The sequence below is a fragment of the Stegostoma tigrinum genome, chromosome 8 (genome assembly GCF_030684315.1).
Source record: "Stegostoma tigrinum isolate sSteTig4 chromosome 8, sSteTig4.hap1, whole genome shotgun sequence".
NCBI lineage: Eukaryota > Metazoa > Chordata > Chondrichthyes > Orectolobiformes > Stegostomatidae > Stegostoma > Stegostoma tigrinum.
In genome coordinates, this window is record NC_081361.1 from 63,570,029 (window position 1) to 63,595,944 (window position 25,916).

At 40.5% G+C, this 25,916-nt stretch overlaps 1 protein-coding gene across 7 annotated transcripts in view; it reads left to right on the forward strand.

Annotated features, from left to right (window-relative positions):
- Positions 1–25,916, forward strand: part of osbpl9 (oxysterol binding protein-like 9) — a 188,751-nt gene that overhangs the window by 19,377 nt on the left and 143,458 nt on the right. For all 7 annotated transcript variants that reach the window (XM_048539058.2, XM_048539063.2, XM_059647940.1 and 4 more), the window contains exons 2-3: positions 4,526–4,576; positions 24,344–24,422. In XM_048539058.2, the coding sequence (XP_048395015.1) occupies positions 4,526–4,576; positions 24,344–24,422 (130 nt within the window). The remainder of the gene's footprint in view (positions 1–4,525; positions 4,577–24,343; positions 24,423–25,916) is intronic.

Consider the following 25,916-nt stretch of genomic DNA (forward strand, 5'->3'; position numbering starts at 1 on the left):
CAAGTATTTTATTAAAGGACAAGAAGTGCCAAAATAAGCATTTCTTCCCTTGGGAAATGAGACAGCAGAATTAATAGTGGGAAACCAAGATTGATTTTGACTTTGAACAAGCATTTTGTTTCTGTCTTCATGTTAGAAGGCAGAAAATGTGCCCCAAAAAAGGAGAAAATAGAGAAACAAAAGAGAGGGGCAAAACTTAAAATAATCACGATTATAACAAGACAAGACGCTTGGAAAACTGATACGCTTAAAGGCTGCCAAGCTCTTGGGTCCTGATGCATTGTGTCCTGGGGTCTGAAAGTAAGTAACAACAGTAATATTGGTTGTATTGTTGGTAACCTTTCCAAATTCCCTAGATTGTGAAAGGCTCGAGCAGATTGGAAAACTGCAAATGTCGCACTTCTGCTCAAGAAAGTGGAGAGTTAGGCGAATTAACCTAACATCTGCCATTGGAAAATGAAGAATCCATTGTTGAAGAAGTGGAAGCAAGACGTTTATAAAATCGTGAATCCAGTGAGACAGAGTCAATGTGGTTTTGGGAAAGGGAAATAGCGTTTGAAATTTAGAGTTTTTATGAGTTGTAATGAAGAGTCTAAAGAGAAACTGGTAGAGAAGTTACATGATTCTGAAATTCCGATGTAACCTTTTAATTGTAAAATTGGTGTTTCATCAGATTTGAAATGAGTCTGTATATGTGTGTTTGGACTTGGTTCACATTTAATAAATTATCAAAAAAGTACTTCAGAAATAACACTTAACAAAGCAGTGAACTCAGTTGATTCACAATGGAATATTAGTCCTTTTGTTGGTTGGCGTGAGTTGGTACAGTCATGAGTGTTAAAAGTCAAAAGATTTCCAAAGTAACTCACCACCTAACAGAAGTTAAACCTAATACAAAAGGTACGTTTGGATACTTCTGCCTTGTACATAAACTTCCAAACAATTCAGGACCATTAAGTAACATTTTATTGGTAATTTTACATCAATAGTGGCAATCGCTTTTTGAAGCACCAACTTCTATGAACTTTTCAAATGGAACTAAATTTTCATGGAACTTTTAATTTTGACCCATAAACACAGTAATTTAAAAATCATATTACATAGATAAAGATCAGTATCTCAATTTTGCAGAACTGTTCTTTCATGATATTTATGTGATACTTAATTTTAGTTGATACTTTTACTGAATATATGTAAATTAGATGGAGTAAACATGAACTGTGACTTGCTGCAATTAGGCATTTGCTTGCCTAATTGCAAGTAAATGAATTATAAAGAAGTGTCGTTGGACTTGAAACAGACCTGCTGAGTTTGTCCAGCAATTTCTGTTTTTGTACTCAACATATCAGTTGGCTCATTCATGAGTAACACAAGTCAAAAAAGATTGTGTTGTTCCCAAACTAATCACCCACGAACAAAGTTTAACCCTAATGCAAAATCAAAACATCAGAATTTAGATTTTTATTGGACCAAACTCGACCCCTACGATACAGTGCATTTGAATTTCCAAAAGGCGTTTGATAAGGTACCATACTAATGGTGACTACATAATATGAGAGATCAAACTGTTTGAGGTGATCTGTTAGAAAAAATAGAGAGTTTACGAATTTACCAGAAATGGACCCAGGAATGATCAAGTCATTTTATTTTTACTTAGTAAGCCACAACAGATGAAGTGCTGAATTGGTGAATGCTGAGCTCAACTATTTACAATCTTTAGATGAAGTGTCACAAATATTGTCACTGTGGCTGATGATACAAAAATGGATAGGAAAGCAAGTTGTTAGGAGCATATGAAGAGTTTGCAAAATTATGTAAAACAAAGTGGGGTTGTCCATTTTGCTCGAAGAATAGAAAAGTAGAACATTATTCAATTAGAGACTACAGAATTCTGTTATATAACAGGATCTCTGTGTCCTTGTTGGTGAATGACAAAAAGTCAGCAGCGGGAGTAACAAATAATTATGTTGACAAAAGAAGTACTGGCTATTGGATTGAAAAAGTCTGCTTGTCTTTGTGATTGTTCAGGGTGGTAGTGAGACTACATTGAGTGTCATGTGTAGCGTTAGCCTTCTTGCTTGAGAAGGCATAATCTTGCATTGGAAATAATTCAGAAATAATTTATTAACTTTTTATTCCTGGGAAGAAGGGGGTTGTTTGCTGTGGAAAGGTTGATCAGGTGTGACCTATTATCACTGGAATAAGAATGACGGGTGATCTTTTCCATAGAATCATAGAATCCCTACAGCATGGAAGCAGGCTGTTTGGCCCACTGAGTCCAAATTGAACTTCTGAAGACCATCCCACCCAGACCCATCCCCCTGTTCTTTGCCTCAAACCCACCTACTCTTTGCATACCTGGACACGATAGGCAATTTAGCATGGCCTGTCCGCTCAATCTGCACATCTTTGTGACTGTGGGAGGAAACAGGAGCTACCTGAAGGAAACCCACGCAGATCACAGGCAGAGCATGCAAACTTAACACAGTTGCCCAAGGGTGGAATCGAAGAAGGGTTCCTGCTGTAAGGCAGTCGTGCTGGCCACTGAGCCACCGTGTCTCTGCTTAATAAAAGTTATTAGATTCTGAGGAGGCTTGACAGGTGGAGCCCCTGCGAGACAATCCAGAAATAAAAACTAAAGCATCAAGGCACTTATGAACCACATGTGTTTTTCTGACAAGCTACAATGTAGATGGTTAATTCGAGATTTTTTTAAAAATTGAGTTCACATTCCACCATCTGCCATATTGGGGTTTGAACACGGATATCCAGACCTTAGCCGAATTTCTGGATTAATAGCTGAGTGATAATACTTTCTGAGGCTGCTTCCAGATATTCCAGAATTTCTGCTTTTAAGTTGAAGGGACGAATTTTTGAACACCTAAAGTAGCTGTTTTAATACAATGGAAGCTTCCTCAAAACAAGGTATAAATTTCATGAGCTGTACACAAGTACCAGCAGAATTACTACTTGCAGAAGTAATGTCCAATTTTCTTCTGACAATCTTATTTGTTTAGTTAGGTTTTAAAATCAAAAATGAACAAATGCCTTTGTTTCCCTTTTTATCCAGTTTTGTGACAGCTTGCCCAAAGTTCAGCTCCTCCCTGATGGGTCTTGGATGAGACTTGAATCTTTTATGAGCAGAATGTTCTTTAGAATCACAGGCCAATTTGTTAGTTGTAGCCTTTTAAACTAGTTTTGCTTTATATTTTCTTGTCTGAAATGCTCTTTCCATTATTTCTTCCTGTTTTTCTATCCTTCTCTTAAAATTCCTTTTCAAGTTCCACATGCTCCTCCTATGGTTGAATTCTAGATAAATAAATTGACTCACCATCTGATTTCTACTGGTTTTCTAACTTCAAATGTTGGTCTGTTATCTCAGTTATCTCCATTTTGCTCGCTTCTATGTTTGTGTACCTCTGACTTCCCAGCTGTTTCATTTAGCCCTGCCCTCGTTCTTCTTGTAAATCATTTGGGGTTTAAACCTCACCAACCCCCAACAAGTCTGCAACAATTAAAGCTGTTTTGATTTAATAATTCAGAAGAAACTTTGTTTATTTCTTATAATCCTTTTCCAATGATCAATAATCTATTGTCAATTAAATATTGTCTGTGTCAAATATCTTGCATTGACCCTCCACTTTGATTTAAATTCAGTCACTGTTGGCTATGACAAACAAGCCCTGTCCTCATGTTATGACTAAAGCTGGAAGAGAGGACTCTAGTCTCAATACTACATTCATCACAAGGTTTAAGCAATTTTTTTCAGTTACCAATGACTCTGTTTACTTTTAATTTGTTCATTGGATGTGGGCTTTACTGGCTGCATCAGCCTTTGTTGTTGGTAGTGAGCTGTGATGTGTTATCTGCCCTTTTGAAATGGTAGTGGTCATAGGTTTAGAAGATGCCATCTAAGGAACCTCGGTAAATTTCTGCAGTACCTCACGTTGATGATACATATTGCTGCTACATGGGGAGAGAGAGAATGTGGACTGTTTTTATGCTGGGAGTTGTCAAGCTTCTTGAGTTTGGTTGGAGCTGCACTTATCCAGCCCAGTGAGACATATTCCATCAAGCTCCTAACTTGTGCCTTGTAGGTGGTGGATAAGCCTTGGGGAATCAGGAGGTGAGTTAATCATCATAAGATTCCCAGCCACTGACCTGCTGTTGTGGGCTTGGTATGAATATGGCTAGTCTAGTCCAGTTCAGTATCTGGTCGGTAACCCAAAGCACATTGACCGTGGGGGAATCAGCGAGCTATTGTCATTGAACATCAAAGGGCTGTGGTTAGACTTTTCCTTTTTAGAGTTGATCACTTCCTGGTACTTAGATAGCATGAATTCTACTTCCCACGTAGCAGCCTAAGCCTGGACGTTGTCTAGGGTCTCGCTCCATTTGGACTTTGATTTAAAATGTATCTTTTTTAACAATCAAAATTTATCTGATTTATTTGTTTATGGTTTCATTCTTAGTTTAATATGTAACTGTTAAGATTATTTTGTAAATGGGTTTTTTTTCTTTCCAGTCAAAGGATAAAATGATGCGAGGCTCCCGAAGAGGATGTGTTAGACTGAGGGTGAGTATGAAATATTTGCATTGTAATGGGATCCTTGAGATTGGCTTGCTGGTCCTGTCAGAAGAGATTTGACAATATTGAAGCCTTGCGTTATACTTGTGTCTTTGTTTTTACTTTTCTCCTATTATTCCCCTTTTCCTTGTCGGATTTCATTTTGTTCATGAGACCCAATTTCCGTTTTGTTGTTGGTCGACAGTTTTACGTTTGAAGTCCAGTGTTTGCTGACATTATTGTTTTTTTTCACTTTTTTTTCTTGCCACTGTTGTACCCTTCCAAATTGCTGCTTTTATCTCCAATCTCCCTTTTGCTTTTGCAAAGCTCACGAGCACGTTGTGCCCTCAGAATTTGCCAACTCCCCCCTCAGCATCAAGATGGACCTGAGACGGACCTGTTTTAGTTGAGGTTATGCATGTTTGTCTTTGCTTGTCCTATCGACTTGTCTGCAGGCTTTTGTACATTGAAATATCTCAGTAACTTAATATAGTTGTTCAGTCTTTTTTTGGGTGGATTGCCATTTATTTGATTCCACTCCTGTACTCCAAGACAGAGCAGCTCTAGCTAGGGTTTCTTTTCTCAGCGCTGCACAATTGCCTGTAGAATTTTTGAAGATTCATATTTGGTTCCAATGCCCTCCACACTTGCTTGTTGTTTCATTTGCAGACATGTGGCCAGTGGATATCAGTTTTGTGTTCTTTCAGTTCTGAATTTCAACCTTTCCTCTGTATTTGTATGATAAGACATCAAACAAAAGTGGATCAAGCCTATTCCCTTCTGCCCTCATGACCCAGACACACTTTTTCTATCCTGACCCCTGTCTCGGGATGAATCCTAAAATTCTCAACATTGGTGTCCAGTTGTGTGTCACTGAGCCGTAGAGTCATACAGCATGGAAACAGACCCTTCAATCCAACTATTCCATGCCAACCAAGTTTCCAAAGCCAAACAAGCCCCATGTGCCTGCATTTGGCCTACGCCCCTCTAAACCTCTCCTACTCATGTACCTATCCAAATACCTTTCTTAAATGTTGTGAGTGTTCCTGTATCTCCCACTTCCTCTGGTAGTTCATTCCACATGTGAACCTCCGTCACTGTGAAAAGGTTGTCCCCTCGTCCCTTTTAAATCTTTTTCCTCTCATCTTAAAAATATACTCCCTAGTTTTGAGCTTCCCCTTCCTCTGGAAAAGGCCTTCACAATTCACCTTATCTATGCCCCTCGTGATTTTATAAATCCCTATAACGTCATCCCCCAGCATCTTAAGTTCCACTGAAAAATGTCCCAGTCTATCCAGCCTCTCTTAAAAATTCAAATCCTCCAAGCAGCAAGATGGGAATGAGTGGCTTATGTCATTGGTCATGAAATGAGCATCCAGTGTGCCTTGTCTGTCGTGTTATGTTGTGTATGGATGTTGGTGTTCACGTAGCTGAATGTGTACTATTGTCTATCAAGAGGACTTCTTTGCCTTTAGTAAATGATGACAGCAGATGAAGTTCTTTTAAATAGTACTCCCAATCTGAAAGGGAAGAAAACATTGCGGCCATTATGCATGCAGCAAGAAAACATGTTGCAGCAGCTTGGTGAGAAGTTCCAGATTCACTTAGCCAGATGTTGAGATTTTGGGGAAGACCCACAGCAAAATGCTGGGACCATTGTGAGCACTGGGATCAGTTGACCAAACAAGGGATGTATGAGAAATGCCATAGCAGGCAACAATTCCATTGTAAGTCCACAGGATATCTGGGAGTAGGAACTGCCCACAGCAGGGAAAGTGATAAGCTGCAGAATCAGTCATCCTGTACATTAGATGACTACTGATTGCAGCTGCACATAGTGATGGGAAATAAAAGGGAGCACCAAAGATTTGTCAGCATGAAGCATGGAAAGGACAAAAATGCAATCACTACCATTTTGTCAGAAATGACCTGAAATGTTTTTCTTTCCCCTTGGATGATGCGTACACTGCTGAATTTTCTTCATTAAGATATCTAGCAGCTGTATCTGTTTTTTGTTCTATTGTACTTAGTGTGAGATTTGTTTGTTTCAAATTGAGTAAGTTTTACCCAAAACATAACTCCTGTGTTCCCACCAAACATCCTGAATGAGCTGCTGAGACTTTGTTTCATTTGAGTAATGTTGTTGGTGATGTATGCAGTACCTGAAAATCTCCAGAGGATGGCAAGGTAGGGGAATATTTTCTTATGACAGCTGTTATCTAAAATATCACACTAGCCAGGATTCCTGATTTAGTCCAACTTTAATATTCAATTAAAAAATGCCTAGAAGCGGTTGGAACCAGTTGGTACTTCTGCCTATTGTTGTCCCTTCTGCCACAACCTTCCATTCCCATAGCCCAATCAATTATGATTAAATAGTTGTTAAAATGTTATATTGTGGTCATACATTTAGTGGAATAAGCTTTGACAATCTTGCAGGACAGTTCTAAATGAGGGACAGCTGTCTGGGAGACAAGCTTTTCTTTGGCGTGAGGATGCTAAAACTGTCAAGAGATTTGGTGGGCTTAAAATCCCAACAGAAATTTGATATGGTCTTAGCCATAGGAAAGGGTGAGTTGGACATTGTGTATTCATCTGTGGTGCATCTCATTTGGGGTATTTGATTCAACTTAATTCACTGGTGAATTTTCTGACTAATAACACTGTTAATTCTTCATTTGATGAGTGAAGACGTTCTCTGAAAGACCAGCCAGTTTTATTAAGCTGTCCTGTAGTTAGACAGCGATAACAAGGTGTAGAGCTGGATGAACACAGCAGGCCAAGCAGCAGCAGAGGAGCAGGAAGGCTGACGTTTCGGGTCGAGACCCTTCTTCAGAACATGAGTTCTGTTAAGATGGAGCTGAGGAGGAATTTTTTTCCTTCAGATGATTGTGAATCTGTGAAATTATTTAGCACAGAAGGCTGTTGAGACTGATTCATTGTGTACTCAAGGCTGAGATAGACAAATTTTTAATCAATAAGGGAATCTAGAGTTAGTGGGGAAAAAGGCTGCAAAATAGAATTGAGAATTTATCAAATCAGCCAGCCATGATTTCATAGAGTGGTGGAGTAAACTTGATGGGTGGAATGCGTACTTCTGCTCCCGTGTCTTAGGGTTAGATATTCTGATGCAATTAGGCCATCTAGCCTTGGATAAAAGTCACAAGAGATAGTTTAGTTCCAAAGCTCAGCACCCTCCAACAGAAGCTAAACATAAAACAAAAGATATATTATGACAAAACTAAACTCAGAACTCTGATGCTAGTGCACCCTGTACTCGGAATTGACATTTAATTCATGTTTCTTTCATCATAACATCAGCCTTCTATGGATTTGGAAATTGAAGTAATGTTTCTATTGAACTTGTAATTAAGAGCCATAAAATTGTAATGATAAAATCATGACGCTAATGAAAGATCATATTCCAAAGATGAAGTTCACTACATCTTAAATTATGCAGAACAATGTGATATTTATTTGATAGTTCATTTTACTGATTGTAGGCAAATTAGATAAAGGAGCAATTAACTGTGGGTTGCCAGGGTTACTGCTGTGAGGCATTTTACTTTTGACAGTTTCATGAATCTCTGATCCACTGCATTCCACCTATCTTTTAGACAATGTTACAGTGGATTATCTTGTTAAATTCTACAATAACCTGATGAATTTGCAAGTGCTGATGACATAAATTTCCACAACCTGAAATAGTTTACAAAATCAAGTGCATTACAAACTAGAGATGTTATGTATGATTCAAGTTTACTTAAGATGACTGCAATATTCTTCTGTATCATGAGATATATTTCATTATTCCACATCACGTCATCACAGGCAAGTTTTCCTCTAAGCTACATTTTGTCCTGACTTAGAACTACATCATGGCTGTTTCAATGGACTTGATCAAAATGCTGGAACTTACTACTTCACAGCATTGTGGGTCTGCCTACAGCACATGGACAGCAGCAATTTAAGATGGTAGGGCATTGAGTATCGGAGTTGAAGGTCATTTAAACGGCTTCTTGATGGGTATATGAATAGGAAGGGTTTAGAGGGATATGGGCCAATGCTGGTAAATGAGACTAGATTAATTTAAGATATAATGGTTGTCACGGACGAGTTGGACCGAAGGGTTTGTTGCAATGCTGCACTGCTCCAGGACTGAATGGCAGCTGACCACTGCCTTATTGAGGGCATTTGTGGAGGGCATTAAATGCTGATCTGATCAGCAACTGTCTTCCATTACTGTGGTTTCCTGCTCACTGGTTGGCAGGGCTCTAAACTACATCTGTTTTGTCGCCTGTGCTTCCACTCTTAACTCTTCCCATCACTCTTAACAACGTAATTGGGTCTCCCTTGTTCTCGCTTTTACACCCCACCAGCCTCCACATTCAAAAGATCATTCACCACCATTTCAGACAACCCCAGCAGCGTGCCACTTTCCCATCCAGGGATCATTCCCTCTGGTACGTAGCCGCCCATTCTCGACCACCAATGCTCCCGTACCCACCTCCCCGTGTAATCATAGAAGGTGCGACATCTGCCATTTTACCTCCTCCCTGCTCACTGTCCCAGTGTCAAAACAGTTGTTTCAGGTGAAGCAGCACTTCACCTGTACAGCTGCCAAATTTCTGTATTGTTTTCACTGTACCCACTGTTACCTGCTTTAGATTGGAGAAACTAAACACAGTCTGGGTGACTGCTTTGCAGAGCCCCTCTGGTCTGTGCAGTAGCATGACCCTGACCTTCCTGTAGCTCATCATTTAAACACAGCCTCTTGTTCGCATGCCCACTTGCCTTTCTTCGGCATACTGCAGTGTTCCAGCGAGTCACGATGCAAACTGGAGGAGCAACATCTCATCTTCGGATCTAGGCAGTTTATAAACCTTCTGGACTCAGTATTAAGTTCAGTGCCTTCAAACTGTTAACCCGTTCCTTCTCTTTCTTTTTGCTTTGCTTGTTACATTGTCTTTCACCCTCTCTCCCCTCCCCCACTGTAGGGGCACTGTCTGTCTGTTGTTTCCAGTCTGGCAGTTAAGCACACCACCGTTCTGCACTTCTTGCATGCAGATCACTGATTCTGAGCTCTCAACACCCTTTCTCCCCCAGCACTCCAAATTCTCACTGCAGCGTTAATGCTGACACCCTCCACACTTGACTCTTCATCAGAGCTGAAGTGATCCACCTAGACTCAATGTTAACTTGCTTTCTCTCCAGGGATACTGCCTGACCCACTGTGTTCTCGAGCATTGCTTACTTGCAGTGACCCCTACATCGACTAGTTTTTAAAAAAAATGTTGTGGCAACTTTGGGTGAGAAATGAATTCCAGTAATGGAAATCAGGCAGTTGAATCTCTCGATAATGAAATGTGAGGCTGGATGAACACAGCAGGCCCAGCAGCATCTCAGGAGCACTCCGCTGCTGGGCCTGCTGTGTTCATCCAGCCTCACATTTCATTATCTTGGATTCTCCAGCATCTGCAGTTCCCATTATCACAGTTGAATCTCTCAGTGGTTAAATCATCTTGTTGTACACATTCTCCTTTTTGAGTCAACCATTCTAAGTTGAAACAAGCATTCAAGTGTGGTGTACTAGCTTTTGAGAATTTTTTCAGGCTTTTAATTTCTACTGTTTCTTTTTAATTAAGATGTATGCACTGATCTAACTATGGTGCTAAAGACCCTTGACCAAAGTAGTAACTTATATTCTAAATTAAAGTTTTAAATGCTGAATATTGGAAATTTAATTTTTGACTTAGTATTTTGCCATGTAGAATGTCAGTTCAAACATCTTTTTCGATTCTTTGATCAAAACATAAAATCTTCTTGATTAAAAAATCAAAAAGCAGCTTTATCCCTATTATCCAGGCCTGAGGAATCAAAATTATAAAAAATTGTTTCTCTTTCTTCCTGTTCAATGAATCCACTGCACACATGAAACATAATTTGTCCCATGTAGGATATACCACCCACTATCCTATTCCAAAACTCTGATAAAATTTACCTTAATTAATACATGCATTAAACTTTCACTTGAAGGATGCAACATTTCAAAATACAACATTGATAATACACAATTTGAGCTTGAAATCAGTATTCCGCCCTCTCTTCTTTTCTCTAGTCCTAGTCCTAATCCTGATGTTATTGCATTTTTTTTACCTTGAGTGTAAAACAAATTTAAAACAATGAATTGCATGGAGGAAAGATGTCGCACTTTTTCAATTTCAGTCATAATGATGTTTACAAGTTGAAACTTTGCCGTCTTACTGTGACCAATTGCCAAACTTTGCCAATTCATTATTATCTAATGAGGTAATTACTCAAGCAAGATCCATTGGAATTGGAAATTTAGACAACTTGCCAAATGAACGTTCGTTTTTCTTTTCAATCATCATCATTTGTGTTATTCTACTGACCGTATTTCTATTTTATTACTTTGCTTTTGTTCTTTTCCTTCCCTTTTCCTTGTTTCCATACTTAGAATGTTAGCAACATAGTAACTTTCTCATTTCTGATGATGTCTTTTAAAATAAAACATGAGCTCTGCTTTTCTCTCCACAAAATCTGTTTTCATGTCAAATAGACTGTCTGTCTGCCTGTGTTGTTTCCAGTCTAGCAGTTAGGCACACCACTGTTCGGCCCTTCTCACATGCAGATCACTGAATCTGAGCTATCAACATCCTTTTCCCCACCCCAGCACTCGAACCTCCCCTTGCAGCATTAATGCTGACCCCTCCACACTTGAGCTAGTCCAAAAGCTAGTATGCTCGGGAGAAAGAAATGCTGATAGCAGGCACCATAAGTAAGTGAAAATGGGTTGGCTGTGCTGAAAGGGTCAGAGGACTGAAGAGTGGCAAATGGAGTTTAATTTGCTTAAATGTGAGATATTTTGGCAAAATAAACAAAGAGAACACTTGTGCAATTAAAAGTAGTGCCTTGGGCAGTGTTATAAGAACAGAGAGACCTAGGGCTTCACATACATAATTTTTTGGAGTTTGCCTCACATGTAGATATGTGGTTGAGAAGGTGTATAGGAGTTTGGAAGTCATGTTGAGGTTATCCAGGACATTGGTGAGGCCTCTTCTGGAGTCCTGTCCAGTTCTGGTCTCGATGAGAGGAAGGATATTATTAAGATGGAGAGGGTTCAGAAGAGATTTACCGGGATGTTGCTGGGAATGGGAGGTTTCAGTTTTAACAAGAGGCTGCATAAGCTGGGACTTTTTTTTTGGCTGAAGCGCAAGAAGTTGAGAGGTGACCTTGTAGAGGTTTAGAATATAATGAGAAACATAGATAAGGCGAATGGCAGGTGTCTTTTGCTTGGTGGGGAATTTCGAGTCAAGGGGGCATATTTTTAAGGTGAGAGAAGAAAGATTTTAAAAAGATGAGGGGTGATTTTTGTTTATTTTGATAGTGTGGTTTGGGTGTGGAATGAACTTGTAGAAGAAGTGGTGGATGTGGGTACAGTTACCATCTTTTAAAAAACATTTAGACATGTACATGAATAAGAAATCTTTGATAGGATGTGGGCCAGGTGTAGGCAGGTGGAACTAGTTTAGTTTGGGATTATGGTTGTCACGGACTGGTTGGAATGAAGGGCCTGTTTTCACGCTGTGTAATTCAGTAACTTAGTGAAAGGAGCCCATCTCATTACGTGGCTTACAGGTGTGGAATGGGTAAAGGATGTGGACGAAGCTGTTCGGGTTCTAAAATTGTTGGACGAAACTGAGTCTAAAGGCTCAGTGTCCTGAGCAGAAAATTAGGTGCTGTTGTTCCAGCTTGCACTCAGCCTCACTGGAGCACTGTGTAGCAGTCAGAAATGTTGTCCAGGGAACATGGTTGTGTGTTGAAGTGGCGGGGAACTGTAACCTAGCGTCACTTTGGGGACAACAAATAGATATTCTGAAAACTGGTCGCCCAGTCTGCGTTCATCAACCTAATGTAGAGCGGACCAGATTGTGAGCGGTGAATACAGTAGACTGGATTGAGTGAAGTGGATTGAAGCTTCACCTGGAAGGTACATCTGGGGCCTTAGCTGGTGAGTAGGGAAGAGGTAAACGGGCAGTGTTGCACCTTCTACGATTGCTTACCATGGTGCAGTGAGTGGCCGGGGCGAGGACCAGGGTGTCCCAGAGGGAGCAGAGCCTGTGAAAGGCAGCAAGGTATGGGAGAGGAATATGTGTCCCATGGTGGATTCTCGCTGGAGGTGGCAGAAATGGTGGCTTATGATGTTGGTGGGGTAGAAAGTGTGGACAGGGATACCATCAGGTATAGTGGAAGGCAAGAGAAGGTGTGAGGGCACAAATGTGGGAATTAGATTGGACATGGCTAAGAGCCCTGTCAATCATGGTGGCAAGACTCCTCAGTTGATGAAAAAGGTGAACATTTCCGATATCATTCCTGGAAGATGGCATCATCAAAACAGATGTGACAGAGATGGAGAAATGGGAGTATGGAGTGGAACCTTTACAGGAAACAGGGTGTGAGGATATGTAGCTTAGGTAACCATGGGAATTGCTGGGTTTGTAGTGGAGGTGGAAGCAGAGATGTCAGGGAAGGGAAGGGAGGAATCAGAGTTGGAACAGGTGAGTGTGAGAGCAGAGTGGAAATTGAAAACCAGATTGAAGGGACAGTTGTGGGGAGAGACCTGACTAGAATTGCAGCAAGAAATGTTCCACAAGCCCCATAAAGAGACATGAATAATTAGGGCTCATGCAGGTACCATATCTTTGATCTGAAGAAACTGAGAGGAGCTAGAGGAGAAGCTGTTCAAAGTGAGCGTGAGCTCAGCCAAGCAGAGGTGGGTGATGGTGGATGGGAGCAGTTCAGGTCTCCTTTCCAGGAAGATGAGCAGAGTGCTGAGACCATCTGGATGGGGGCAGGTTGTGTAGACTGTTTGCATGTCTATGGTGAAGAAGCGGCTGGTGCCTGTGAACTGAAAATGATGTAAAGTCTCAAAGGAATGGTTGATGTAAGTGGCAAGAGACTGGAGAAGGCAAAAAAATAATTGCGTCAGGTAGGAAGAGTGTAGTTTTGTGGAGCAGGAGCAGGCTGAACCCATGGGTCTGGGCAATCCTATTTGTGGATTTTTGGAAGAAGATACAAGCAGCAAACATGACCCCAGGCTTCTAGTTGTCTGCTACTTCAACACACCATTGTATTCCCTGGCCAACATTATGCCTTGGGCCAGCTGCAGCACCCTAGTCTCAGAGCAAGCTGGAAGAACAGCATGTCATTTTCTGTGTGGGGGCCTTTCAGCCCTCCAGGACTCAATCTTGAGTTCAATAATTTTAGAACCTTGAACGCCTTTTTTTCATATGTCTCTCCACGCGCGCGCCCCCCCCCCCCCCCCCAACCCCATGCCCCATCATGACATGGACTGCTTTGAGCACTGCCAACCCATTTTAACCTACTTATGGTTCCCATTATCAGTGTTTCTTTCTCCTGAGGATATGCTCATCCATCCCTTTGTCTTTTTAACTGTTATTCTCTTTCTCTGGACACCATCTCTACCTGATCCGCTCACTCCCCAATGCCCCCTATCTTGACTATAAATACCAAATTACCACCTTTTCCTAGGACATAGATTTAGTTAGATCTGCGCTGTAACATTTTCATGCATAGGGTGGTGCGTGTATGGAATGAGCTGTCAGATGAAGTTGTGGAGATGGGTACAACTGCAACATTTTAAACGGCATCTGGATGGGTATATGATCAAACCAGATCCAAACACATGGAACCATACTGCAACCAATGCTTGCCAAAATGACTGAGAGTAGTTTCAGGGGAGCAAATTGCAGCTAAACTAACAAATAAGACAAATTTTATAGGAAGCTTCCTGGTAACCAAAACGTGGAATTACAGACTGACAAATTCATGCCGATAATTCCGATTAAAAATGTGGCAATGAGGATCTATAAATGCCAAAAAGAGATGTTCAAGAATGTGACAGAAGAAATAGAATTTTATCCATGGAATACGTAGAATCCCTACAGTGTGAAAACCGGCCCTTCGGCTGAATAAGTCCACACCGACCCTCAGAGCACCCCACCCAGATCCATCCACCTATAACCCACCTAATCTACACACCCCTCAACATGGCAGCCAATTTAGCATGGCCAGTCCACCTAGCTTGCACATCTTTTGGATTTTGGGAGGAAACCAGAGCACCTGGACGAAACTCACGCAGATCTCGGGAGAATGTGCAGACTCCACACAGACTTCCACCTTTGAGCGACTTCGAACCCAGGTTCTTGGTGCTGTGAGGCAGCAGTGCTAACCACTGAGCCACCATGTCGCGCCCCCAAAGGCATTAAAGAAGCCATTTTATTTTGTTGAATCCTAAATATTTTGTTCTGGGAACTGCTTCAAGGGAGTATAATTTAGACATTTAAACTGTTTGCTTATTTGTGCATTGACTTTTATGCCCTTTTCCATACTGATCTGTGATATTGTTTATACTTGGCTGATGGGGCAAGAGTTTCCGATACAACTCTGCAGTATTGCCCTTTAATATCTTCCTGCTGTTGCTGAAAACTCCCACTGTCATGAACTTCTATGTAAGGCATTCATTGGTAATGAGAAAATCTCATCTTCCTGTTAAGGCACGTTAGTTTGTATAATAGTGAGAATGTATCAACATTTTTTTAGATACATAGATGCAAAGTTTGCTGCAATTGATTTCAGCACTCTATAGGCTAGGTGGGTGAAATTGATCTCTGCATTTTATGCTAGGCTTAGTTAGTTGAAAGATTTTTTGTTTGGTTGCACATGAAAGAAAACTCTTTTTGCATTTTAAAATTGAGTTCCATTTTCTGTTTGATCAGAGAATATCAGCTTTACTGGGACGTTTTCGACCAAAATAAAGTCATAATTATCCACCATTCATGTTTATATTCCCCAGGCAGAAACGTGCCGTTCTCTGGAACGTGTTCTCTTTCTTGACTACGTGTGGCCCCTCAGTAACGTTATCTAAAAAAGCAGCATTATCCTCTTTCTTTTTTGTGACTTGTTGAGCATTTCGAGTTTAACTTGTGCATTGTTAAAGACGTTGCGTTCAGTTGTCTCATCTCCGAACTCTGAAATCCCTTCCTTGCATGTCTCTACCCCTTCAGCTCACTTTCTACTTTATGGCATGCCTACAAGCCTGCTTCTTTGACCAAGTCTTTGGTCGTTTAACCTTATATTTTCGTATGTGGCTTGGTGTCATTCTTTACAAAGATATACAGGATGCTTTGTCACATTTAAAGAAGCCAAGTAAATATGAGCTATTAATGTAACATGAGGTGTTTTTTATGTGGGCAATCTTCTAGCCTGACTCTGACCAAACCCTCCCACAAACCGAAAGCTAGGAGGGCTAGTGGCTACTCTGAATCTTGTTTGACCTCCTTTAGGGGTCCCTACCAGGGTAAAATTCCTACCAGCATGTATTTCAACATAGGCGCACGCAAGCCCTCTCTTATAAAGGTGAATATCCCTTGGGAAAGGAGATTTTGGAGATTGGTTATGGACACAAAAATAGTGGTAATGTGAGACTTCAGTATCTCAATTGAATTAAGCCTGTATGCCCTATTTCAGTGATCCAATACCCTCTTAACCTTTGATTTGACTCCTGTGTGTTGTTCCTGCTACGCCCTGTGGCTGTGTAACTGTGGGGCAGCCTGGAAGTTATCTTGCAGGCCTTGCTTTCTGATAATACTTGTGCATAACTGTGCAAACAAAATAAAGAAACAATCTATTTATAAAATTGGTCCGTGCACCGAAGAAACACTTGAGAGTTCCATTCATAAAAAGAATTGGCTATAAATCTGAAGCCACAGGGACAGAGCTCGGGTCTGGGACTGCTTTGAAACCTGCATGGGCATAGTGGGCTGAAGAGCCTATTATCCTGCCAGTCTGTATGCTTAAAGATGTATTCAGGTGTTGCATGTGAATTGCAGCTGGTATCTTAGAAATCATAAGATATTGCTTCAACCTTGGATTCTGTTCCTGTATAAGTAACTTATTAGAACGTAACACCATTTTAGAGAAGCGGTTATATTCACAGTAACATTGGTCATTAAAGATAAAGGAACATAGAACACTTCTGGGTGTTCAGGTGCATGGGCCAATGGGCCGACGAGTGGCATCTGGACTTAAATTTAGATAAATGAGAGTGGTGCATTTAGGGCAGGCTTTATACAGTTAATAGTAGGGCATTAACCCCTAAGGAGTGTTTCTAGAAAAAGAGATCAAGGAGTGCAGATGCATCATTCCTTCCAAGACGAGTTGCAGGTTAACTGGGTGGTGAAGAAGGCATTTGGAACACTTGCCTTCACTGGACAATGCATTGAGTATAGGAGTTGGGCTGTCATCATGTGGCTGTACTGGACATTGTTGAGGCCTGTTTTTGAATATTACATTCAATTCTAGTCTCCATGCTATAGCAAAGATGTTGTTAAACTTGTTAGGGTTCAGAAAAAATTTACAAGTATGTTGTCAGGATTGGAGGGTTTGAGCTGAAGACAGAGGCTACAATGGCTGGGGCTAATTTCCCTGGAGTGTCTGAGGCCGAGGGGTGACCTTTTGGAAGGTTATAAAATCATGAAGGACATGAATAGGGCGAATAGCCAAATTTTCCCCGGTGTAAGGGAATCCAAAGCTAGAGGGCATAGTTTTAAGCTGAGAGGGACAAGATTAAAGGGGACATGAGAGGCAACTTTTTCACACAGGGTGGTATATGAGTGGAATGAGCTGCTGGAGGAAGTGGTGGAGGCTAGTGCCATTATAACATTAAAAGGCATCTGGATGGGTGTCTGAATAGGAAGGGTTTAGAGGGATGTGGGCCAAATGTTAACAAATGGTACGAGAGCAGTTTAAGATATCTGGTTGGCATGGATGAGTTGGATTGTAGGGTCTCTTCCCATTCTGTACAACTCTATGAAACTGTCATTGTCAAAAACTAAATTCTAAAGGGACTGTTGCTGCCTTCTACAATACCCTTGAAAACTCTCTGATGAACGGTCTAGGCCTGAAACGTCAGCTTTTGTGCTCCTGAGATGCTGCTTGGCCTGCTGTGTTCATCCAGCTTCACGCTTTATTATCAGTAAATAATTATAATTTAATATGTTCATTTTAAAATTTGTGTGCTTAATTGGAGTTTCAACCTCTTTACACAGTTTCCTTTTGAGATGCATTTACGTCTTATTTTGCAAGCTGAAAGTTTGCACTGTCTGAAAGCAGTTGCTGAAAGTAATTTCATCCTTGGGCACAAAATATAAGGGTGTCCATTTGGTCATTAATAATGTAAGGAATGTCCATCTCATGGCATTCAATTCTCACAAATAGATTGTGATAAATATTTGATATTAGTACTTGAGATTTTTGTTTACCCTACTGTTTAACCTTGTGTGACCAATTTGTTTTAATCATTTTTAGCTTTCTGTTTTCCATATTGCATACTTTCTGTTATGCAGGGAAGTGAAATGTAATCAGTTCCCAATGAATATTTTTCAAAGCTAACAAAGTTAATTTCTTGAGCACGTGCTTTGCCCACCCACATGTATGCAATTTGGGTAAAATTAACAATCTGTTTGTTCATTCTGTGGTCTGGTGTATTTCATAACTGCCTTTGAGAAGACCATAGTAAGCTGTCTTCTTGCAACATTGCAGTCCCTGTGTAGTCGATACACCCACTTTGCTTGGAGGGTGGTAATTTCAGAATTTTGATCCAGTGTTAGTGTAGGAATGCTAGTATAGTTCCAAGTTGGGGTGAGATTAGCTTGTGGGAAAAACTAGTGGGAACTGTATTCCACTGTATCTGCTATCCTTGTAGACGGTAGTGCCCTTGTTTTTGGAGAAGGCTGTCGAAGGAGCTTTAGTATATTTGTGCAGTGCACATTGTAGATGATACAGTGTGTCGGTGGTAGAGGGACTGAATCGTTCTAAGTGTGGTGCCTGTCAAGCGGGCTGTAGTGTCCTGGATCTTGTCTAGCTTCTTGAGTGTTGTTGGAGCTGCCCTCATCCAGGCAAGTGGGAAGTAGTGCATTACACTCCTGACTTGTGTCTTTGTAGATGGTGCGCAGGTTTTGGATATTCGAGAGGTGAATTGTTCATCACCGAATTCCTGTCTGTGATCTGCTGTTGTAACCACAGTATTTACATGGTTGTGCCAGTTCAGTTTCTATTTAAATAGTAACTGCAAGGATGTTAATATTGGGGATTCAGCACTGGTAGTGCTGGTCAATGTCATGACCCTTGTGTGGTGCGACTGTAACCTTACACTTGTCAGCCAAAATCTCGATATTGTCCAGGTCTTGCTGCATCTGGGCAGGGACTGTTTCAGTATAGACAAACAGGAGGTTGGAAGAACACAGCAAGCCATGCAGCATCTTGAGGAAAGGAGCAGTCAATGTTTGGGGCCTGTTTCAGTATCTGAGAAGTAGCAAATGGTGCTGAACATTATGCAATCATCTGTGAACATGTCCACTACTGACTTTATGATGGTGGGAAGCTAAGTGATGAAACAGCTGAAGGTTGTTGCACCGAGGACATTACCCTGAGGAATTCTTAGACAGATGTGCTGGCCCTCAGATGACAGATATCCAGAAACCAGAACCATCTTCTCTTGAGCCAGTGATGACTTGAACTGGCAGAGAATATTTCCTGATTCCCATCGACTTTCGCTTTGGGTACGGCTCTTTTGATGTTAGACGCTGTTTAAATGTGGCCTTAGTGTCATGGCAGTCATTCTTGCCTCCTTTTGTGGACTTAAGGTCTTGGATCAGATATCGACAAGAGAGTTAAAGCCTGGAGCTGAGGAGGTGCCACCAGAACCAAACTGTGCAAGAGTGAGCAGATTACTGCTAAGTAAGTTCTGCTTGACTCACCTTTTGATGTTTACTTGTAATATCGCACACTGATATTTGCGTTAACAACAAGATCAAAATTATTTATATAGTATAGTAATAGTACACTATTAATAAAATGATATTTCCCATGGTACTGCACAGGAGCATTATTTCTGAAAAAGAAAATTAGTACATAATGAAATCTTGGCTGAAGGTGTAGTTATTACAAAATGCCTTAAAGGAGGAAAATCAAAGAGAGAGGTGGAGAAATTTAGGGATGGATCTCTAGAATGAGACTATTAAAGCAGAGGATGTTAGAAATATTCAGTATTTGTCTCTCTTAAAAAAAAAATTAGTTGTAGGCAGACCTTTTACTTTCATTGTGTTGACTGTTTAAACCTATTGTGAGGCTGTGCACAAGCATTATTTCTTTCTGAACATGGCCTGTCTGGTGTCTTTTTGATCTGCTGTATAAGGTTAATTGGGAACATGACTTAATCTTCAGACCACTCTCTTGACAACATCCCATTATGGATGTGTGGGGATAGATATTAGGGAGTTTTTAGTATGGTGGTTGAGGGAGTAGCTGAGAGTAGTCAGTGTATATTTGGAGCATCTGTATGACAGAAATGACTAAGTTGAAGAAGAAATTGCCCCATCCACCTCTCCTTGACCTTAAGTGGCATCATCAACAATGTGGCTGCAAGATTAGAACAGCCCAGCAACGACTGTTGTCTCTCTCGCTCTAGTTCGAGCCCCTGATATACAATTTTGAACTTGAGTGAAATTGAATACTTGCTACTAACCTGGATGTGCTTCTTGTAGCTGCCATAAAAACACTTGAAGGTTGACACTGTTAAGGACACAGCAATCTACTTAATTCGGGCACCTGCCACCAATCTCAATAGCCATGTCCTCCATCAATGGCACTCTGTACCTACGGTATTGAAAGCGGTATAACAAAATGCCCTGATCTGTAACATTCATTCAGAAGTAAGTCCTGGGAAGATCATTCAGCAAATTTGCTTTCTAATATGCTATTTTGGACGTATAGCGCTGTTTCCTGGGTAATTTATCCTGAAATTCCCCACTTATCGCCTTCAAGACATGGCCTTTGATACGAGGAGATGACTTGTTACTTCTCACAACAACAATGGATGCATCATAAGAATGACCTTGATTGTTGTATTTATCAAGAATGTCTTCTAAGTGATTGCAAGCTCAAACTGAATGGATGACAATGTGTGAGGGAATTACCCGTGTTTGTGGTGCAGCCTGCAGAAAAGTGAGGGTCAGTTTTTAAATGTTCATGGTTGATTAGTTCTCAAATCCTGGTCTTGCACATATGCCTAGGCTGGTACTGTGACATGTCAAGACCCCAATGCAAGACAAAATACATCTGTCTTCCCTAAATCTTGTATTTCATGTATATTTCATGTATAAAACTACACACCGTGTCATCCGTACATCGGATGTAATGCGTTCATAGATTTAGAGTCATTCAGCACAGAAAGAGTCCCTCAGTCCAATTCGTTCATGCTAACCAAGTTTCCCAAACTAAACTCGTCCCACTTGCCTGCATCTGCTCATTTTGAAGTCTGATGTTTGCCGATTGCAGTTTGAAGCCACGTTCTAAAAGCAGAAGTATGATGTTTTATCTGCCACTTCAATGAGGAATGTTCCATCATTACAGGTGTTTTTTTTTCCACCCTATCCCAGTAGGACTGTCTGTATTTTCCAGTCTGGGAGTTAGACATGCCATTCTCACATTCTGATCACTTAATCTGAACTGTCAACATCCTTTCTCTCCCAGTGTTCCATCCTTCCCACCAACATTCTTCCCCCCCAGCCCCGACTAATGCATAAATGCTGCCCCCTCCACATGTAATGTCAGCTTTGAAGAGTCATCTAGACTTGAATAGTTAGCTTGCTTTCTCTCCACGAATGCTGCCTGACCCGTGATCTGCAGCATTTTTTTTTGTTTTCAACCATGCCTAGGTGAATGTGCAAGTTCGAATGGATCCCCTCAGGGATGAGTAAGAGAAATTTCCTGATATCCTGATCAACACTTATCCGTCAAGCAGCACCTAAAATAAATAATCTGTAATTTAACTTGTGGGATGCTGCTTTATAAAAAATTGACTGCATTTGTGTCTTGATTAGGGCACCCTGGGATTTTGAAAGGTGCTATATCAATTTTTCATCCCTTCCCCATATTCATGCTGTTGTCAGCTTCCATGTTGACTTCTTCAATATCTGTCTCATTGCTTCGAATGAGTAAATTCCAGTTGATGCAATTTTCTGTCACTCCAGGCCTTACTGACACCAACAATGGCACAATAAAATACTGAAGCTGCTTTATGTGAAATGTTCTGCAAAATCGAGTTTGTGAACTGGTTATAATTTTTGTTCAAAAATTTGGTAGTATAGTAGAATCAAATGGAAAAGTCACTAAGTAGAAAAACCTTGTTTAGGCTGATTGGCAAACAAATAAAATCATTGTGGATGGAGAATTGGCAAATGCGTAGGAAGCAGCAAGTGAGATACGAGTTTTTTTCAAGTTGCCATCATGTGGCCGATGGGGTTCAGCAGGGGTCAGTACAGGGACTGCAACCGATTGCAATACATATTAGTGACTTGGTGGAAGGAGGTCACTTTACAGTTGACACAAAAGTAAGTGGAAGGCCAGGTTGTGAGGAAGATGCAGACAGTTCATTAGAGAGATAGTGTTCAGTTAAATAAGTGGGAAAAAGGTTGGTACGTGGAATATAATGTAGAAAAAGGTGAGGAAGGAGAACAAAACAATATTGTTTAAATGGAGAAAAAGTATAGAAAGTTGTAACACAAAGGGACTTACTACTTGGTGGACAAAACACAGAAAGCTAGCACTCCACCGAAGCTGATTAATCAGAAAGGCTAATGGAACGTTGGCCCTTATTTGAGGGGGTTTGGAAAAAAAGAGTACAGAAGTCTTATTGCAACTAATGTGTCAGTGAGACTACCTCTGCAGTATCGTGTGCAGGTTTGGTCTCCTTGAAAGAAAGACATGATTTCATTGGAGGCAGTTCAGAAAAAGTTCACTAAGATGATCCCTGGTATGGAGTGATTGTCTTCATGAGCAAAGGTTAAACAAGTTGTGACTGTCCTCAGTGGAATATAGGAGAATGAGAGGTGATTGCATTGAAACATGTCGGATTCTTAAACGGCACGGGCAAATACCAAGACCATGTTTCCCCTCATGGTAGAGTCTTAAGACCAGAGAGCATGGTTTCAGAATAAAGAGGAGCTAATTTAAGACTGAAAAGAGGAGGAATTTCTTCTGAGGGTCATGAATCTTTGGAATTCCTTGCCAAAGAGAGCAGTGGGGGCACAGTTCCTTGCATACCTTTCAGGCTGAGATTGATTCTGAATCAGGTGGGGAATCCATGGTTATGGGGAATGTGAACGTGAGAAATGTCAGAGCAATCATGATCCTCTTGAAAGGTGGAGCAGGCTTGAGGAGCTGATTGGCCTACCTCTGTTCCTATTTCAAATGGTCTTATGGTTTTATTAACGTGACAAGTAATTCAGCTATGTGTAATTAGAATCTGGAATGTGTAGACCTGGAACATTTGAGGGAAGACTACCAGTTGTCATTTGCAAAATGGAATTGGATAATTGGCGAAAGAAAGAAGATTTCCAGGGTGCAGGGAAAACATGGAAGTGGGAGTAAATAAATTATTTTCATAGAATCCTGTATTGACACTGTTGGACAAATGTCCTTCTGTGTTATAACAATTGGGTAAATGTAAGCTGTATAATGTAAGTGAAGGCAATATTGCCAACCTGAAGCAAATACGGAAAAGACTCCACAGCAGCAATTGTGGACAGGACATTGTGAAAGAAGACCCTTTTCCAAAATTGTGATCAGAGATAATGGGAACTGCGGATGCTGGAGAATCCAAGATAACCAAGTGTGGAGCTGGATGAACACAGCAGGCCAAGCAGCATCTCAGGAGCACAAAAGCTGACGTTTCGGGCCTAGAGCCTTCACCTGTGTTCATCCGGCTCCACACTTGGTTATCCTTTTGCAAAATTCCTCAGTTGACCAAAAATATTGTCTGACTTTTCTTTGAAACCTGATCTGAGTGTTTAATGCATTTTCTGTTTTTGTTTCAATATAAGCTTCATGGGAACCAGATAAGTTGTTATTTCAGTGATTTGTGTTATTGCGTGAAGGTCAAAATTAAATAAGTGTCCTCTTTTATGATGGACTGACTTAAGGCATTTATCACAGACTTCATCGATGGAAACTGCCATCTACTATGTAAGAAATAATCAATTCAGCATTTCTGACGCTGTCAAGACTGATTTTAATCATGTTTGTTTGAACATGTTGAAAATGTAACAAAAATAATTTATTTCTGTAGAAGGGTCTAGGCCTTCCTGCTCCTTTTGGTGCTGCTTGGCCTGCTGTGTTCATTCAGCTCTACACCTTGTTTTCTCAGATTCTCCAGCATCTGTAGTTCCTACTATCTCTGAAACTTATTTATTGATAGTATGGGTTTCTGGCAAATTTTCAATTTGATTACTTTGTTTTATCTCAAAGCAAAAATATACTGAGTTATAACGACAGTAGTAATACTCAGAAACTGCTTACCTTTTTACTTTAGCTTTATATTTGAAATGCACTGATCATTGATCTTATGCTGGCTATTGCTGAATTATTTTAGCTTGGCGAATGAATTATTTATTCTACCACATTTTTCATCTGTAAGAGCAGCGTGCTTGTTGAGAAATATTTCTGCTTTTGAATTTTGATCTCGTCTCTCTGGCAGGCTTTCTGCCTGTGAATCTGATGCTCTGCAGTATTTGGTATCTCCCTGTACCTTGTTCTAAATTGTTAACATTCCAGTGCAGTCTGCTGATGATGTCACTGCTTATTCATGAGGCTTTTAATCTCTTTGTTTCATAGGGAGCTGTGATTGGTATAGACGATGAAGATGACAGCACCTTCACAGTCACAGTGGATCAGAAGACATTCCATTTTCAAGGTGAGGACTAGAGAGATTCTGACTTGCTTTTATGAAGATGCAAGGCACACTCTGCACAGAGATTGGATGAAAATTGATGCTTGGCATTTTGTGTGTGGACCGAAATTTTGACAGTATTTGTGAAATACCTATCAGACTGAGTTCAACATTCTCTGGATCTTGATTTGCAGGTTAGAACTGTGGGTGTTTGACTACACTGGATTAAAAACATATTAAACAAAGGATCATTTTCACCAGGATTTGGATAATCTATAAAATAATGGATAAGTTGTAAAGAAAAAAGAAGTGCTCATTATCTGTTTGCAATCGTCTGAACTGCTGGGTCTTTTAGCTGCTGCTCTGCAGTGTGAGGACTGTGGCAGTCGGGCAGGACAATGACTGAGCCAAGCAGGGTTGTGTCTCTACTTAGACTGCAGATGTGCATGAACAGGAAAGCTGAAAGCAGCATTTGCCTTTAAGGTGGAGCCTTATGCCCTACAACCAAACAGTTTCTTCCATCTGCATTATTTGTGTCTTCTCTCCTTCCATCTCCTTGCCATCATTGTTTTTTTTTACTGATTTATAATGCTAATTTGATCAGCTGTTGCCATGTTTCGCCACTGTATGCTGTGGTTCTCCGGTAGGAAGGGTAAGGCATTGTCATTCCAATTTTCTGTTATCACTTGTGCTTGTGAAGCCATCATTGAGTGTTTCCTTTAAAAATACCAGCACATTTTGGCTGCAAGAAGGAGGAAAGGAAAGCTGTCAAGGGGGAAAAAATAGGTTGAGATTGCTGTTTTCTCAATTAATAAATCAGTGAATGTGCATTGCTTCCTGGTAAGTAAATAATTTATCTGTCAATTTTGATTTTTTAGCTATATTCTGCACTCCTTGCCACTTGTCTTTAAGAAATATAAACTTCTGTTCAATGCTGTAGATGTTCTTGTACTGACTGTACATTTGAATAAATAATTGAATACCCAGTGTACTTGACATCTGTTTGAATGTTAAAAATTCTAATGATCTTTATTTAGATTCCTGTGGAAAATATTTTACACCTAAAGAAATGTCATCTGAACTTTGAATAAGACAGGTGTTATGGACGACAATAGTACTAGAGGATGTAAGTTAGTATTTTGGGACCACGTAACATGTTTTTATTGAAAGCTCCAGTGTTTAGTGAATACTTCACTTGAAAGTTGGAGCTGCAGGAGGAATTGTTCCAGTGTTTCGATCACCTTTTGAGATATCCAACAAAACTCTATTCTGCGGGTATTTTGTTTTGCTGCCCTGAGTACTGGTATCTAGGCTGCAAAGTCACCTGAATAAATACATTCGTCTTTATGATAATGTCTCACTACATCTTTTAAAAAATGTTATTCTTAGAATTAATAGCATTAAGGACAGGCACAACCTGAACAATGAGGCGGATAGTATTAAAGTTTCAGACAACGTAGAGTAGCTGATGGAATGGACAGGGTGACAGACAGTTCAGGCACAAAAATGAAGTGATTC